Genomic DNA, 18073 nt, shown 5'->3' on the forward strand with positions numbered 1-18073 from the left:
ATGCGGTACGACCCGTCTTTCCTACGTATAAATTATCAAATTCTTTAATAGGATACATACAATCAATGAATAAGTATAACCCATCTTCAGTTGGCACGGACTGTCTACATAAATTACACTAAACTAGGGTGTAGTACAATCCGTCTTCTCTAGGCATGGCCTATCAAATCCTATTGATCATATGTCAATTAAACCAATTGTATAACCATCATCCTCATAATCACAGAAAACAAGAATGATTTGAGATCAATAAAAGTAAAGTACTTTCTAAGACAAGAGAAGAATTTCACAAATATTGATTTTGAAATTTAAGAACAATTGCATTTAATAATTAAGAACAGAATCAAAAGGTAGCAATTCTCATAGTTATACAATCAACATACATAAATTGAAAATCTAAAAATTAAATACAATCAAACCATTGTACTTGGATAGGGTTATATCAACACCCCATAAAGGGGTTTAGCCGCTCATGATTTTTTAAGTTTCAAAGACAATTTTCTGATTTCAAGCTCTAAGAAGCGGTGTCTTTTTTCTCAATGCTTAGAGGCCTATTTATAGGGCTTAGTAGAGTCCTAGAAGCCCTAGTAATCTTAGGAATTTCGGAGATTTAAGTCCAAGTCCAGTTAGGATAAAGAAAACCTAAGTCCAAATCGGAATAGGATTCGCCCAAAATTGCGTTCCTATCTTACGGGGCGATTTTGGCATTGCAGCGCTTCGAATTAGGAAAATACTATTTCATAATGATTTGTATAAATTTGAGTTAGCTTTCCAACGCCGCTGAATCACCTCAATCAGATATTTTAGCTGAAAGTTATGGTCAAAATACCAAGACGTATGCAGAATCCAAATTTAAATCCAATCCAATTTTGACTCCAATTTGTAAAATTCCGAATTAATCCATTCCTTTATTTGATTAAACTTAACCACAATATATAAGTCATCTGTTATGATTGGCTACGCTTAATCATCTCAAAGTGTACTTTTAAGCTCAAAATCAATGAAATTAATTGCATCTTTATTTATAACCTGAAAACACAAAAACAAAGCAAAATCAAACAAATAACAACACTAAGGAATTAACATATGCAAATTAAGGGGCTTGAATGTGCAACATTCAGCGCTTATCAGACACTACTCAAGCATAACTATCATTCGATGCCTATAAAGGAGAAGCTCCAACCAGGTATTTGGTTAATCACACTCAAGCATTCTTTTGCTTTCTAAACTCTTGGAAATCCTTGACTGACTTAGACATCAAAGCTATCTCCCGCCGGCCACCCTTGACAAGCTCTTATCCTACGTCTTATTTTGCAGATTATCCATCTCTCGGATTGCTGAGTTACTATCCTCGAAAAACTGTCATCAACAATAGTAATTATTGTTTCTAATTGCCAATTGCGATCGCCTTAAGCACAACCGTTCTGCCTTAGGTAAGTAGCAAATAAACGGTGGTTAGTGATTATTGAAATTCATAACCATACTGCATAACCATTTGTTAAAAATTGACATTTTAAGCCTATTTAAATATTTTGTGCCTTCTTTAAACGTCTTTTTAGGGCAGATTTGAAATAATTTTGAACATTTTTAAATAATTAGAAGATTCCAAAATAACAAAAAAGGTCAAGGATTGTCGTGCAGATTCAGATCGCAAAGTTTAAAAGCTATGGGGAAGCCAGTCTATCGGTGCCATAATGTTAATTTGACTCTGACTGTCTATACGAGATAAAAGTCGGTTTCTCCCTGCAGAACCACGCCGTGCACGCGTAATGAACTCACAGCTTCCATATAATTTCTTCTCTTTCTTAAATTTTGAAAAAAAAAAAAAAAGGTCCTAAAAAATCTCTAAAAGTTAATGCAGCGACTATTTATTGTTTCCTTAAATATTATTAGGTGCGATGGCACTAACTTTTCTATCTATTATTTTAATTTAACACAAATTTTTTTTTTTTCTCTCATTTTTTTATTGTACGTACCATGTATTCTCGTGTAGCAGTTAATTGAAATGCTGCATGTAAGAGAACTTACTAACTGTTGTGGAGCCCACATGGCTCAGCCACGTCAAATAAAAATAATTAAAAAAGTGTCACGAGGACGTAGGCTTCATGGGATCTGTATCTGATTCCCGGAGACTTTTCGAATCTGGAATTAAATCATCTGGGCCTTCCATTTTATTTGAAGGTCGAAAAATAAACCACATGTCTAAAAGTTAAAACCCACCAACTAGTTTTTAGGAAAAAGACATACCCTCCCAATTCCCAAAATTCGTTTCTTACTCACATCATGCTGATGGGGGTTTCTTACTCACATCAATAAAATTCCAGCTTTACCCCCAAAAGGGTTGTCTGATGCTGATGGGTGTTTCTTCCTCACGTCAAAAAAATTCCAGCTTTACCCCCAAAACGGTTGTCTGATGGGGGTCGTCTGAAAACTATTTTGTTCTCGTAAACCCGATTCTTCCTCACATCAAGAAAATTCCAGCTTTACTCCCAAAAGGGTTGTCTTATGGGGGTCGTCTGAAAACTATTTTATTCTCGTTCCTTCCTCTCCGTCTCGAGGAAAGTTCCTCTTGCGTATCAGTCATCTACTTAAAGGTTTATAAATTGCTTGTATTATCTCGACCTCTGGCATCCGCTACCTGCTTTGCACATACCATACAGACAACGTCTACCACCAGTGCACCACCATCACCTTCTCCACGTCAACGACAAAGATGGAACCCACGCCTACTCCTCCTCCGGCTGGGAAAAGCCCAGATAACTTTCTTAGCTCCCCTGGTCGCACCCTTGCGATGGTCGTGGTTCTTACCATCTTCACCATGGCCATTACTTTCATCGTCAAGAGTGTGGCAATTTACGTCTTTACCATGTTCAAACAACTCTTCGCTGCCTCGGCTGCTAACCAATCTGCTTTCCCACCGGCCGACACCATGGAGATTGACGTGGAGGCGCTTACGACTTTCAATCAGAGCAGTCCGGCCAGTAATGATCAATAGGGTTTGTTGGGGACGAATAAGAATTCTTGTTATTTGGTGTTATCCTTCCTTCTTTCACTATTCTTTGTTATTGTATAGGATAGCTGTTAAACATGTTTTCTTCCTCCGTGGTCTGTCCGGCCAGTAAATGGTTTGATATGAAAACTTCCCTTCATACACCTCGCTGGCCACGTTTCTCATTCTCTCTCACTAGTAAAGACGAATCGGATCGGGTCCTCTCCATTTCTTCACGGCTACGATTACTTCAGGAGGCCCCTGCGCGGAAGTGGACAGCGTCAGGAACGGCGGTGGCCGACCGTGTAGGGTGGTTTCTGTAGTGAGCTTGTCTGGGCAAAAGGCGGTACCGGTGGAGTGCATGGCTTTTTTCTTTACTATTAAAATCAACTCTTAACACTTGTGTCGTGCTAGCGGTACCAATTAAATTTTCTTGCCGTCTCTTTTCTCTCTAGCCACAAGAGAGAAAAGTGAAATCTTTCAGCCACATAGGGGAGGAGGGTACGTTGGCCATTTGGCTGCTTCCCTTCTTCCCTCGTCCTCCTCGCTTCGATGCTAATTATTTACCTGATACCCTAGCTGCGGTGCCTCCTCTCTTCCCCTTCCTTACTACTCCTTTCCCTCTCTGTTTTTCTTCATTTTTGCCCCTTCCCTACTGCTTTTCTTCCCCTGCCTTCATTTTCTGCAGCGAGCTCTTTGGCCTTGTTTTGGCTCTTTGTGGATTCAGATTTTGTCTGTGGTCGCCGTCGACCTATGTTGTCGCTTCGCTGCCCGCTATTAGGGTTTTCTTTCATGCGTCCCCACCGCGTCGAGCTCCCAGGCCCCTTATGGGGCGGTTTCCGGCCTGCACAGGTCCAGCTCCCTTTCGGCTACCGTTTTCCTATTTTGTGCTCTTTTTCCTTGTTTTTTTTCCTGTTTTGGTGGTTCCTTGTTTTTTTTTTTTTTCCCTTTTTTCTTGTTTGTGGTTGTTTTCAGGTCCAGCTTTGCCAATCTTCTCTGCGCCTGTTTACTGCCCACCGTCCACTATTGGGCCTTTCGACAAGTCCCCACCGCAATAAGCTTCCAACGCCCCTTCGGTTTTCGGTTCCTAGCGTGTGCGTGATCGGAGTGTGTTGTTTCTTTTCTTGTTTTATTTCCCTGTTATGTTGCTTCTTTAAGATGTATTTGTGTTTTTGCGTGTGTTTTTTCCCTGTATGGTTTAATTTCCCTATTTTGATAGGCTTGTAATAAGGCTCTTTTCCCTTTCACTCGATCTATGTCGCCTTCGGGTTAATTAGTTTTGGTCCAAACCTTTGGGTTGTGGATGTGATCATTATCCTGGCCTTCAAGTCGAGGAGGAAGAGCTTTGGCATGAGAGTCTTTCCGCTCTCAGGGTCGAGGAATAATTGCTATCCATGCATTTGGTTGAGTCTATCTATCACAGATCTAGTACTAAATCTGATTTTAGTCATGAGTTAGCAGATTAGTCTCGAATCTTGTACTAAACCTGATAATCTTGTAGCTTTATGCTATGGTTGCTTCAGAGCTTTGCTCTGTGATGTAAGAGCGTTATGCTCGTGATATTATTGAATGAAATATTATATTTTTCTCAAAAAAATAAATAAATAAATTGCATAAAATTTATTTAGCGACATTTATTCTCTTTAAATACGTTATTTTTAAAATTATTATTGAATTAAAATTTAATAATTTATTATAAATCTAATGAGATAAGAAGTCAATGTACGTGGAGCAGCCATGTCGAATAAAACAAAAAAGTGAAAACAACGCGTATCAAAAACAAAAAGCTTTGGGAATTAAATGAATTAATTAAAAGAGAATTGGGTCAATATGATAAAACCCAACTCAAGCATTGGACTTCTAGTTCTACTTGGTTGGATTCTAAAATGCTCTTTTACCACCTCTTCAAGTAAATTTAAATCTATAAATAGAGGACCATATAGAAGCATAAGGCAAAAATGAAAAAACACAATTGAGAGAGTTGTGACAAATATTCAAGAGAAGAAAATATATATATTTTTCTCAAGTTTATGTTTGTAGTTATTCTCTAGAATTGAGAATAGTTCTTTTAAGCCCACACTCATAGTCATATTCTATCATTAAAGATAATATCTGAAGGTTGAATCAAGAATATCAAGAACATGTACGTTCTTCATTATTCAACATGCAAGAAGAATTTTAAGTAGAGTTACATATAGCCCCTACATGTTTAGGAGAAGCCGAATTCAACTATAAGTATCATGAACTTATGTATTTAATTTTAAATATAGTCTTATTTATCTTGAAGCAAAATTCATGAGATCGTCTTTCTACTGCATATATATTTTATGTGCACATCTCAACAAAAGTCTATCCATAAATTATATATGGTAAGAAAGACATACATTTCTTCCAAATTGAGTTGAAAGAATTTTCCCATCCCTCTAGCTTAGTGTATAGAAGCGTTGCAAGTCCTTTAAGCATGGTGCATGTGAAAAGCACATACATTTTTATTAAGATTATTAAATAATAATAAAAAAAAAAAGTAATGCTATAAATCACATTTTTACCTTATAAATATTATAAAATGATGAGGTAATACTCTCCACTAACCCTTAGATTAGTCATTGTTAAAAAACAAATAATTCAAGGATTAGTTGGAACAATCATGTTAGCATCGTGTAATAAAAATGTATTTCTCACATATTAATAAACACATTACACTTTTAAAGACTGAATTGAAGAAAATGCTTACAACCTCATTTGGAAGAAATTTCTGTCTTACTAAGACTATATAATTGAAATATTTATATTTTCTTAAAGCGTTTGCAAAACCAGAAATGTTACGTTACCTCCAGGTGTGTGTTCTATTGATCTACATGAATATTGTTTTCTAAAAAAATTTGAAAAAAACTTACCTCACCAGTCCGCCATATTTTTTTTTTTAAAAAAATAATATTCCCGTAAGATAAGGAAAACGGTAAGTATAACGGTAACATTTATTTTTTATAAAATCGAAGGTTATTAAAAGTCGACATCCTATCCTATGCTCCTTCACGCGCACGCACGGGCGCACACAAAGCGCCCATTTGCTTCAAATTTTGGGGTCCCAGCATTCGGTGTTTGTTTGAGACAGTGAGAGAGAGAGATGCTATCGCTGAGAATTTGCTCACGTCCGTTTGCGATTTCGAAACCCCGAAAATGTCTCGAGCAGACACTCAAGCTTACGTGTCCACGAAAAGTTTCGCAGAGTAGCCCTAGAAGCCTGTGTTTCTGCGCGAAACCGATTGAGCCAAATGGATTCGCTTCTGCCTCTTCAACTTTTGAAAATCATCTTCCCCACGATTCGCCTCTTTCTGGTACCCCTTTTCCCCTTTTCAGCTCCATGAAATTTGAAGATTGTATATGTATATGGATGAAGCATAATTACAATAACATTTATGAATGGTTCGGTGTAGGAGTGGAGGATGTTTTAATGAGCTATATATTTGGCAAGAAGAGGGCAACAGAAGTTGCTCACTCGTAAGTATTGATGGTTGAATTCCTCCAAATACGTCTTTTATCTATTTGTGTAAACAATGGTTTGGTATTTTTATTCGTTACAGAATTTCCTGTTCTTATTTGTTAGGATAAGGCTTAGCTGAGTTGAACATTATGAGTCTTTACGAAAAATGACTTTTTCTTTGTTTTTTATTGGATAAGGATTAGCTGACTACTGCAGTAATGACTAGTGACAAAATGTGCTGTTAGAAGACTTTTCTTTTTCTAATGGTTTGCATGTGATTGTTTTATTGGATAGAATGTGCTGTTATAAGATTTTTCTTTTCTAGTTTTTTGAATGTAATTGTTTTGTTGGATAGAAAGTTGTGATACCTAAAGAGGACTATAAAGATACTTATGGGTGGTAAGTCCTATATTGGTTCCTTACTATGTTTGATTGTGCTTTATAAAGTGATTTTAAGGAGTTTTAATTTCAACTTGACTAGTCCTTTTGGAATAATACTGCACATGTGGCTAGCGCTTTTTCTTGGTCACTAGTAACACTATGTGGTGTTGAAGCACTGCATGACATGGGCCTTGATGAGGATGCCAGAGATTTTGAGTGGAGCAGATTGTGACGCCTAGAAAATTAGTCCCATCTTTGGAAGATGGATTGCTCACATAGAGTGGGTAGATTATAATTGTACTCATGAGTATTAAATCCCACATTAATTCTTTACTAAATGAAACTAAGTTTTATAAGTGATTTTAGGAAGCTCCAATTGCAATTTGACAAGTTATTTTGCAGTGATAGATTAGATGTGATTAATGCTTTCTCTGGGTCGTTACAAAAGTAATGACCAATAGAGACATTATTGATTGATGACCTTTTAATTTGCCCATGTAGAAATCTAACTTGACATTACCTATATGAACATTGTGGTTAACGTTATATATGAAATTACATGGCACAATAGGAGAGTAGCACTAAGTACTGGGAAAGTATTGTTTCTAATGCTAAAATTATAGGCAACGTTTTCCATGATGAGAGCTTTTTAAGATCCAAAGGGTTAAAACTACCTTGACTTAGTGCAAAATTGCATGTTGATTGATTATTAGCATTATAGTGGGAGAAAACTAAGTGAAATTCACAAATACGCTCTAAATAATGGGGACAATGAGTTTTTTCTTTTTTTTTGTTAATGATAAATTGCGACTTTGGATTCTTTAAATTTAAAGTTGAAGCCTTGGGTTTTGCTTTAGGGTGTGTGTGTTTTCACATGCGTCTATGCCTGCATTTGAGCTTGTATATAAAGTGGTTTTGGTTTAAGAAAAGTTGTTGTCACTTTTTTCTTTTATATAAGCATAAATTGGAATTTTTAGCGATGGTGGATTACTCCTTATAAGCTTGTTGTCTTTTAATTGATCCACAATTGGTTGAAGCCATATTTTATTGTCCTAATGTCTTTTCTTGAAACCTACATGCCACTTCCCATGAATTACTTGCCGTACTTTTCTAGGCTTTCCTCACTTCCTATCTAATAAGCTTTCTGGTAATCCTTACTGTGAAAATGCATTCTACCAGATTGCTGTCATTTGACTACTAACTGCGCAATTCTAAGAAATAACTACACATTCTAGATGTGGCTTCTTGCAAAATTGGCAATTCAATGGTCATATATAGATAACAAAGAATTCTTCATCAGAGCCTTAGTTAAGAGAAATTTAAATTGCTCTCTCTTTTTTCTTTTTCTTTTTCTTTTTTTTTAACAAAATATGTGCTTCTTGAAATTATATACTTGTTCTTAAATTAACTTTTTCTTGGTTTATACAAGAAATGAGCTTGTGTTATGTAATAGTTTTGGCTTTTGTTACAATCGAGCTTGTATGGGCTCTAGATAAATCATTTACAATTGGGCTCTAGCATTTTAACACCCAGATAATTACCACCGGACAAATTATTTAATTGTGAATGGTAACTGTGCTGGATATTTTCTACTTCGCCCTATCCCATCTCTAGGTTGATTCATTAATATTCACATTATGCTTCTTATTTCATTGCAACTGTATTCTGACATTGAACCTCCTATTGCCTCTATATACACCAGGGTCTGGAAACATGTAGTCCAGAAAGGGGATACAGTCATTGATGCCACTTGTGGAAATGGCTATGATACCTTAGAAATGCTCAAAATGGTCGCTGATGAATCAGGTAGGGGATGTGTTTATGCAATGGACATTCAGAAGGATGCTTTAGTGAACACTTATTCCTTGCTGGAACAGTCACTCAATCCAAATGAGGTGCCCCTATTTTGCATTTTCTTCTGTCTTTTACTTTGGATTCTTCCAAGGAAAGGGAAAAATCTTAGAGTTCTGATTCAAGAGACATCACCTACTAATTGTGGACAATGAAGATAAATTATTTTTGCAACAATCCAGTTTAAGTTTTGACATGTATCAAACTTCACTTTGATTGGAACTAAATTAATATGGCAGTCTAATCTTAAAAGCCAGGGTAGCGAAAGAGTTATAGAGCTGTAAATTCTTTTTATGCCATAGTACCTAAAATCTTGCCTAAGCATGTACATTTGCCACTACCATTGTTGCATGTAATTCAAAAGTCATTAAATATAAAGTGAGATTACCCTAAATTTGTTGCTTGTACTTAAAAAGGAACACCAAATGCACATTTTAACTCTGATAGGGTATGAGTCCCTGGACTTTGGGTGCTTTCGGATGCTAGTACAGAGACTGGTGACAGGCCCGCACTTGTTGATAAGGGATTCCCTTTTCTTGGTATTATATTTGGTTGTCTTGATCTGATTTCTCACTTGTTCAATCTCTGGTTAACATTTAGGGGGACTACATGCTGTCAATTACTAGGTATGATGCAGCCATTTCCTAGATATATCAATCCTGTCAATCCTGATTAGTTATATTCACCTTCTCTCTGGTTCTTTTTTAATAGCAATTTAGTGGGAAGTAAACTTACTGAATTACTTTTAGTTTCCGTTGGATAAAATTAAAGATCTTTGGATTTTGGATAATCTTATGAACTGTCCCGACTCCTGTAATTCTTTTACCTGAGTTGAATCGAACATGGAATTAAGCAAACCCATACCTTTTAAAAGAAAGGAAAAGAAATTAAAAACTACCCATCCAAAGGTGTCACAATAGTAGAGGGTGGTCTTCATCTCCCTTTTAATTTGTAGTTTCTGAGTTCATTAGAGAACAAGAAAAGAATTAAATGTTTGTATGTTTTCCTTTTCAGTATTTGGTACGGATTTGAACTTCTTTACGAATTGAGTAGAAAAGTGAAGAGAAGAGCCATCATTAGCTTATGTAGATGCAAAAAGTGATTCCAAATGCCCCTTAGTTTATGTAGAGTTCTATATTTTATTGATTTGGGTTTTCAGTCTGTCTCTATAGTTGAACTTGTGTCAAATATGTTATTATAAACACCAAAGAATTCACATAAATAGTGTTGATCCTACCATTATTGTTGGAATGCTCAATTTATTCACTACATCCATTTATATACCATGGTTCTATAGTGCGCTGGTCTTTTGAAATTGGGAACATGGTGTAAGGTTGTTGAGTAGTGTTCATAAGATGAGGAAAGATGAGCAATTGCTTATAAGTTGCAAATTTATGCAGATAGAGCTTGTCAAGCTCTTGCCCATATGCCACAGTGAAATGGACAAAGTTGTTTCAGAGAATGCCTCCGTGAGGTACTCATTACTACTCAATGCCTGTTGTTTTGATTGTTCTATGTTTTGAAGTAGAGGATGTATGTGATACATGAAGGCTATTTGAAGTGATCAAATATATATGTTCTTTTTTTTTTTGCTTCTTTTAACTGAAACTTACTATAATCTTTCAAGGGATTAGTCGACCTTAGTTGGACACTCAACTCTGAGAAAGCTTGAGATACTTCAACTCAAAGTCAATATATTTGTTGAACAAACTTGGGGAGAAGAATTTATTTATTGTTTCTCACTCTAGGCCCTCTTGTTTTCCCTCAGGCTTTAGAGATTAGTGCTTGATATTGAAGATTTAAAGAAGGGGTAATGATGTTCTGGAATAAAGTTTTTAAAGCCAAGGCTTGTCTATTTGCTGAGAAATATACATTATTGCTTATAAACACATATATCCAATACGGATGTCCAACAACCCAGAGATGTCAATTGCTTTTCTCAAAATATTAGAAAACCTGTAGGGATCTCAACCACCCTCTCTTAACCGCCTAATATATGATTTTAAGTCTATGGAGGATTATGTCATTTGAAGCCACTCCGGCCAATCCTTTGGTTCCACATGAGAAACCGGTTAAACATAACCTACATGTCATATCATTTTGTCTGAAGTGATCTAATTCATAACAAATTCTTTTAGATTCATAGATACAGTGAGTGATAGAGAAAAGATAAATGAAATATTTGTAAGATGTGAGATATTTCCCTCTTTGATGAATGAGATAACTAGAGGATTGGACTCATCTCTTGAACTAGAGAGCTGTTAGTCTCAGCTATGAGTCATCAAGAAGAATGACTAATGTGCCACACCGAAGTAAATAATATAGAAGAGGTGAGGAGCATAGTACTGTGGTTCATGTTGTAAATCAAATTGAAATTACTTTAGATGCTTTGGTAGAATTACCTCAACCAGGAATAAAGGAATGGTTGGATACATAACTAGAACCTCTATGTGCTGTCCAAGTTAAGGCAAAAGAAGAAATTTATTGTGAAACCGGTTAAAGGAATGGAAGCCCTATATGCTAGTCAGAGTAGAATCATTTAAAGAATCTAAGATGGAGCTAGGAAAAAATATTAAGAAAGAAAATGCGAGTGCTATTGTTGTTCTTGACCGTAAATTGTTGCATTTTCAAAGAGCAAGGCAAGAAGGTAAGGATAAAATTTGCTGGATTCCTTCTGAAAGGAAATCATTTGCAGTGAAATCTTACTATCATCTGTTACCTACTCCAGTAAGTTCCACTTTTCCTTGGAAAAGTATTTGGAAAGTTGAGGCTCTTTCGCGAGTAGTGTTCTTTCTGTGGACGCTGACTATAGGGAACATCTTAACTTTGGATAATTTACAAAAGATGAATGTTATTGTAGTGAATGGTGTTGTATGTATAAGAAAAATGTAAAGTTTATTGATTACCTGCTTTTTCATTATGAGGTTGCCAAAGAATCATGGAGTTCACTTTTCTAGTTGTTTGGTGTTGCATGGGTTATGCCTTGAAAGTTGAGAGAGTTGGTGAATTGGAATGGACAATTTCTAGAATAAGCTAAAGTCTTGGCCCTTAAGTGTTATTATAGGTTTCATATGTTATTAGGTTTTATTTATGGGGTTTGATAACTTGGCCTTAGTGGTCAAACACCATAAATTCCAATCCCAAGTAGGGTTAAGTTTAGCTTTCTATAAATATTGATATTACACTTTCAATTCAATAGAAAACCAGTTTATGAAAATTAAAAAAAGAAAGAAAGAACGTTTTTGAGATTTTTGTGATGCACCTCTATCGAGGTGCAATGCCAATGAACCCTAGATGTGATGCTTAGGTTTATCCTCTTCTTCCCTTTGTCATTTTTCCCTCTCAATTTCTTCACATTTCCTTCAAATTTCAGCCAAACTAGATCTGGTAGTCCTCTTATTCTTTTCCAAAAATTCTATTCATAAAAACCTTAAAACCCTTCATCCATCAAAAAGCTTCTAAACTATCCGAAAAATAAATTTTACGGTTCTTGGGTACTGTTCACTGCTTCTAGAACACCAGCCTAAAGCTTTTCTCCTTGTTTTTCTTGCTAGCCAAATCCCTCTTTGTGCCCTATTTGTAATCCTAAATTCTCTAATATTTTTTAGCCTTTTCGACCAAAGAAGAATATTATTGTAGTAGATTGGTGTTGTATGTGTAAGAAAAGTGATGAGTGTATTGATCACCTCTTCATTGTTAGGTTGCGAAAGAATTATCGAGTTCGCTTTCCAGTTGTTTGGTGTTGTATGGGTTATGCCTCAAAGGGTGAGTGAAGTGTTGATGAATTGGAGGGGACAATTTCTAGAATTAGCTAAAGTTTTGGCCCTTAAGTGCTATTATAGGTTTCATATGTTGCTAGATTTTATTTACGGGTTTGATAACTTTGCCGTAGTTGTCCAAGACCATAAATTCCAAGCCCCAATAGGGTTAAGTTTAGCTTTCTATAAATATTGATTTACACTTTCAATTCAATAGAAAACCAGTTTATGAAAATTAAAAAAAGGGGGAAACTTCACTTTTGACCCTTGAACTACCATACGTTTTGAGAAGACCCCCCTAAATTTCAAAAACTTTTAATTTTATTTCCTGAACTTTTAATTTGATGCAATTTACCCCACTTCGTCAATTTTTAAACGTTAAAAGTGATAAAATAACTATTATACCCTTGACCTTTTTATAAAATTTTAAATTTACCCTTAATTTCAAATTAAAAATTGAAAGAAAATAAATTTATTATCAAAAAAAATAAATAATCACAAGGTGACCACAGTTGGCCACCTTGTGACCCTTTTTTTTCAATTTTTTTTATTTTTTATTTTTTATTTTTATTTATTTTTTTAAAAAAAAAAAGCAAAAATCAAAAAGTAATTTTGTCTTTTTAGGGGTTTCCGTTAGGGTTTAACGGTAAAAATTGACGGAGGAGGGTAAATTGCATCAAATTAAAAATTCGAGGGGTGAAATTGAGAGTTTTTAAACTGCTAAGCAGTTGCATAAAAACAAGGAGCTGCTTGCCGAGGTGGTGGCAGAAACTCTGGTGGAGGGCTATTCCAAGGTGGTGCTCGATGCGGTGAATTTCGCTCCCGTGGTGGGGTTGTCTTGGAAAGGTGGCGAGAAAAGTCTTTTGGATCTTTTTTCAATCATTGATAAGGAGAGGGAGCCTATAATTGACGTTTCTGCTCCAAAGGTTAAGGGGAAGAGGGAGCTCAAAAATTTGGAATGCTCCATAAATTTTGATGCTAGAGGTCGGAGGTCTTCTCCTTCAAAGTACCAGCGCCGGCGGGGGTTTTTTGAGTCGAAAAATGTAATTTCTTCCCCCCTGAGGTGCAGTAGGGGCTTTGGGGTTTTAGGGCCATTATTGGGCTTCTGCGGGTTTTAGATTTGGATTATTTTTTGGTTTTTTAGGGTGTTTTGTGTTTGGGCTTTGGTTGGGTTACCTATGTATACTTTATTGTGTACTTAGAAGCGCTTAGCGCTTCTTTTGATATATACAACATTACTTACCAAAAAAAAAAAAATAATTGAGAGTTTTTGAAATTTAGGGAGGTCTTCTCAAAACGCATGGTAGTTCAGGGGTCCTTTGTGAAGTTTCCCCTTAAAAAAAGAAAGAAAAAAATGTTTTTGAGATTTTTGTGATGCAACTCTATTGAGGTGCAATGCTAATGAACCCTAGGTGTGATGCTTCTGTTTATCTTCCTTTTCCCCTCTCAATTTCCTCGTAATTTTCCTCCAAATTCCAGCCAAACTAGATCTGCTGTTCCTCTTATTCTTTTCCAAAAATTCTACTCATAAAAACCCTAAATCCCTCATCCATCAAGAGCTTTTAAAGTATCCAAAAAATAAATTTTATGCTCTTGGGTACTGTTCACTGCTTCTATAACACTAGCGAAAAACTTTTTTTCTTGTAGTGGATTGGTGTTGTATGTGTAAGAAAAGTGGTGAGTCTATCGATCACCTCCTTCTTCATTGTGAGGTTGCAAAAGAATTATTGAGTTCGCTTTTCCAATTGTTTGGTGTTTTATGGGTTATGCCTTGAACGGTGATAGAGTTGTTGATGAATTGGAAGGGACAATTTCTAGAATTAGCTAAAGTTTTGGCCCTTTTGTTTTTAGGTTTTATTTATGGGGTTTGATAACGTGTTAGCTATAGTGGTTGAAGACCATAAATTCCAAGCCTAGTGATGTCTTTTCATCTACAAGCTCTCAAGAGTCATATGAGAATTAATATTTTTAAAGAAATATTGAATAAATGCCCAAACATGGTCCAAATATTAGTATCAACTAGCAGGTTAGCAACCTCAACAAATTGTGTCCCAGATTGTACTATTGCTGGCATGTTCACTTGGTCAATTTACATTACATATGCACTTATGATTTATGATATTTGATCGGAGTTTTAATTTCAACTGGCATCTTGTTTATAAGTAACAAAATGATTAACTATAAAGAAGTACACAAACATCTATATTAGTTTACCATACCTTTTATTGTATGAGTAATTAAGCTGGATAAAACTAATTAAAATCTTCAATTTTGGTTCTATATTTGTATTATGCTTCTTGTTATTATTCTTCTATATTGTCTTTTATGGATTTGTAGTGAGTCAGGCCATATAGTAATTAATATTTCTGCATTTTGCTGAGAGCCAACTCAGCTCTAACTCAATTGTCACTTCTCCACCCACTCAAGACCCACCAGATGCATATCTTACTTACCAATCAAAAACATATTTCTGCATTTCATTAAGGGAAAAAAAAAAAAAAAGGTGCTTCTAGGAAAGAGAGATTTGATGACCCGGGCTTTTTTAGGCTTGTTGCTTTCAACTTAGGTTTCCTTCCTGGTGGTGACAAAGCAATAATCACAAAGCCAGAGACAACATTACTGGCACTGGAAGTTGCAAAAAAAATCCTAATGCCTGGAGGGCTGATCAGCTTAGTGGTTTATGTGGGGCATCCTGGCGGATGGTAATATTTCTGCTCTGCTTGATTCTTATTATTTATAAAGTTACTTTTGCCCATATGGCTTATTTGCAGTCAATGATCTACTTTATCTAATGAGTAATGCCATATGTAGAACTTTTATTCCCCAAAGATGATGTGGCTTTCAAAATCATCATTAGATTTGTGATGAATTATTATTGAATTTTGATCAAATGGTATTTTTAAAAGTCACATAACCATTAAGGGAATAAAAAAGGAATAGAAGTCCTACGTATAGCATTACTCTTTAACCAACACATCAGTCAAGTTAAGCCTTTAACACATTAATGGGGTTGATTGATGCCATATTTCAAGAACTGGGTAGTAATTTGTTCTCATATAGGAGAATGAACTGATAAAACAGGGTTGTCATAATTTCAAAAACTTGTTGCAAATAAGTGTTCAATAACTATCAAGGGATGTGTCTTTTTCTTTTGCTATCCAGGCAAGAATGGGAGACTGTACAAACTTTTACTTCTGGGTTGCCAGTTGATAACTGGGTCTGCTCAAAGTTCCAGATATTAAACAGACCTTGGGCTCCAATACCCGTTTTCTTATTCAAAAGATGATTCCCAGCTGTAAGAATTTTCTGTACCATAATAACCTCTTCCTATCCAACGGTTATATCTATGTATATAATTGGAATTTGCTTAAATCACATTGCTTGTCTTGCCTCTTTCCGGTTTGTAGTATTTTTCTACACTCGGTTCTGTGATGCTTAGGAAAAGGAAACGTGCATGCATATACAGATAAAACATTCAAGGCTCTGTTTGTCTCTCATCGAATTTGTTTTTTTTTTTTTTTTTTTTTTTTAGAATTTTCCAGTGGTTAGAGCAAGATGAAAAATCGGTAGGAAATAATAATACCACCTCTTGAGGTAAAAACAAGTTGCTCTCACAAAGAGCAATGCAAACAAGTAATGGAAAGAAAAAGGAGGAGATGCTATTGGTGGAGTGGTAGGATTATTGAATTTATGAGCTCTCATGACATGTGCTAGTGTTGCAAGCATTATGAAATTCACGATAGAACCAGAGAAGAGATTTGTGAGAGAAATAATTAATTAAGAAGAATATTACACACTTTCACTATTGCACTTTTGATGTGGCGTTAAAAATCATTGTTAGGTTTAGTTTGGCCTTATTTAATAATCAAAATTTTACATGCATAACAAATATGATGAACTTGGTAATAAGCATGTAAAAGACATTTTATATGCTATATGCCCAAATCATTTAATTAGTGAATATAACATATATATTCATTACAAACATTTGAATGTTAATGCAAATATAAAATTATTGGGATTCAGGACACAATCTCTAACATAAGCGTCCATGTAATAGCTCAAAAGGTCAACCAAGCATTTGTTCTTATACTTTTCCAATATTAAATCTAATTAGCCCTTGGGAATATGAGCGATTAATTAACCCTTGGTAATATCAAGTGGTTCACAAAAGGTCAACTAAGTGGGAAAAGGATGTCTATTATCCTATAAATACCTCATTTTCCAATTCTATTTGGTAGAAGTGAAGAGCAATATGGCGAAAATTACTATTTCTATTATTATGATAGTGATTCTAATTATCTATGCTATTCCTAAAGGTAAGTACTTTTAATTTCTGATTTTATTAAAATCATATTTGTTCATGCAATAAATCTGTAAATCCTAATTCACAAATCCGAAAAATACTTCATATCATTATTGGGCATGTTAGATTATTAAGGGTTATTTGAATTATTTACTGAATAGCAACTTCATTTTTGGTTGTAAATAACAAAAAGCAATATAGATTTTTAGCATTTCAGATCCTAGATACGCAAGATCTAGCTACCAAATTAACAACAGTATTCGAAGAAAACAAAGTTCTTATTTTGAGCATCAATAAAACTAGGCCTGGGTATCGGTCAAAACGGTCCGGTTTTATAACGGTACACGGTTAAACGGTTCGGTTAAACCGGTTAACCGATTTAACCGTGGGCTTTATATTAATTTATTTTGTTGGGCCAAAAATGAGTTTTTTTGACTTTTGAGAGCTTAAATACTTTTTGTTGGGCTAAAATAACTTATTAAAAATGAGTTGTTTTAGGGCTCAAATACTTTTTGTTGGGACCCAAATATTTGTTTTTTGAGATAAAAATTGAAGCTTTTTTATATTGATCCACCACAACTTTTTTTATATTATAAAATACATTTTTCCAAAGCAAATGGACTAATTAACATAATGAATGCTAATTAGACTAACAAAACTAGTTAATGAAAAATGCTTTCACCAAAGGCAAAGAAATCCCATCCAATGCCATCACTAAAAAAAAAAAATCAAACCTACCCAAACCCAAATTAAGATAAGGTTACATAGGTATATATATAATCTCAAAACTACGTCGTTTTGGCATCCCTATTTAACAGTTTATATCGGTTAAACGGTTAACCGATATGAAATTTATAACCGAGCCGATAAGCATACCGGTATAAAAAATTTAACCGATAAGGATATCGGTATATCGGTTACGGTTAATATCGGTTCGGTCGAAACCGGTACATGATCGGTAATCGGTAACTGGTTAATCTGCCCACCCCTAAATAAAACTCTCTCCTACGCTTGCAAATGCACTCTCTCTCTCTCTCTAGTTTTGTCTAATTGTCTTCAAATTTTGACTCTTGTTACAGGACATGGTGTAACAGATGCTCGAGAAAGCAAATTCTTTAAGGGAAAATGTACCGAGTCTAAAAAATGTAAGGCTACTTGCGTTGAACTGGAGAAAGCAAATGGTGGACATTGCGAGTTTGGGAAATGCATCTGCGTGTTTCTGCGTATAAGAAAGCCGCCAAGGCCTCGTGGCTGGCAGAGCGAGATATAATGCAGTATATTGAACGATGAATGTAAGTTTTAAA

The 18073-nt window shown here is 35.3% G+C and overlaps 1 protein-coding gene across 1 annotated transcript; it reads left to right on the top strand.

Moving 5' to 3' along the window:
- Nucleotides 1–6026: 6026 nt before the first annotated feature.
- Nucleotides 6027–15892, top strand: LOC132176510 (S-adenosyl-L-methionine-dependent methyltransferases superfamily protein). The gene is made up of 6 exons (XM_059588740.2): nt 6027–6327; nt 6427–6490; nt 8557–8749; nt 10106–10179; nt 15010–15165; nt 15626–15892. The coding sequence occupies exons 1-6, from the start codon at nt 6117–6119 to the stop codon at nt 15747–15749; spliced, it is 822 nt and encodes a 273-aa protein (XP_059444723.1). The 5' UTR covers nt 6027–6116; the 3' UTR covers nt 15750–15892.
- The last annotated feature ends 2181 nt before the right edge of the window (nt 15893–18073 follow it).

Source organism: Corylus avellana, chromosome 3 (assembly GCF_965113065.1).
Source record: "Corylus avellana chromosome 3, dhCorAvel1.hap1.2, whole genome shotgun sequence".
Taxonomy (NCBI): Eukaryota; Viridiplantae; Streptophyta; class Magnoliopsida; order Fagales; family Betulaceae; genus Corylus; species Corylus avellana.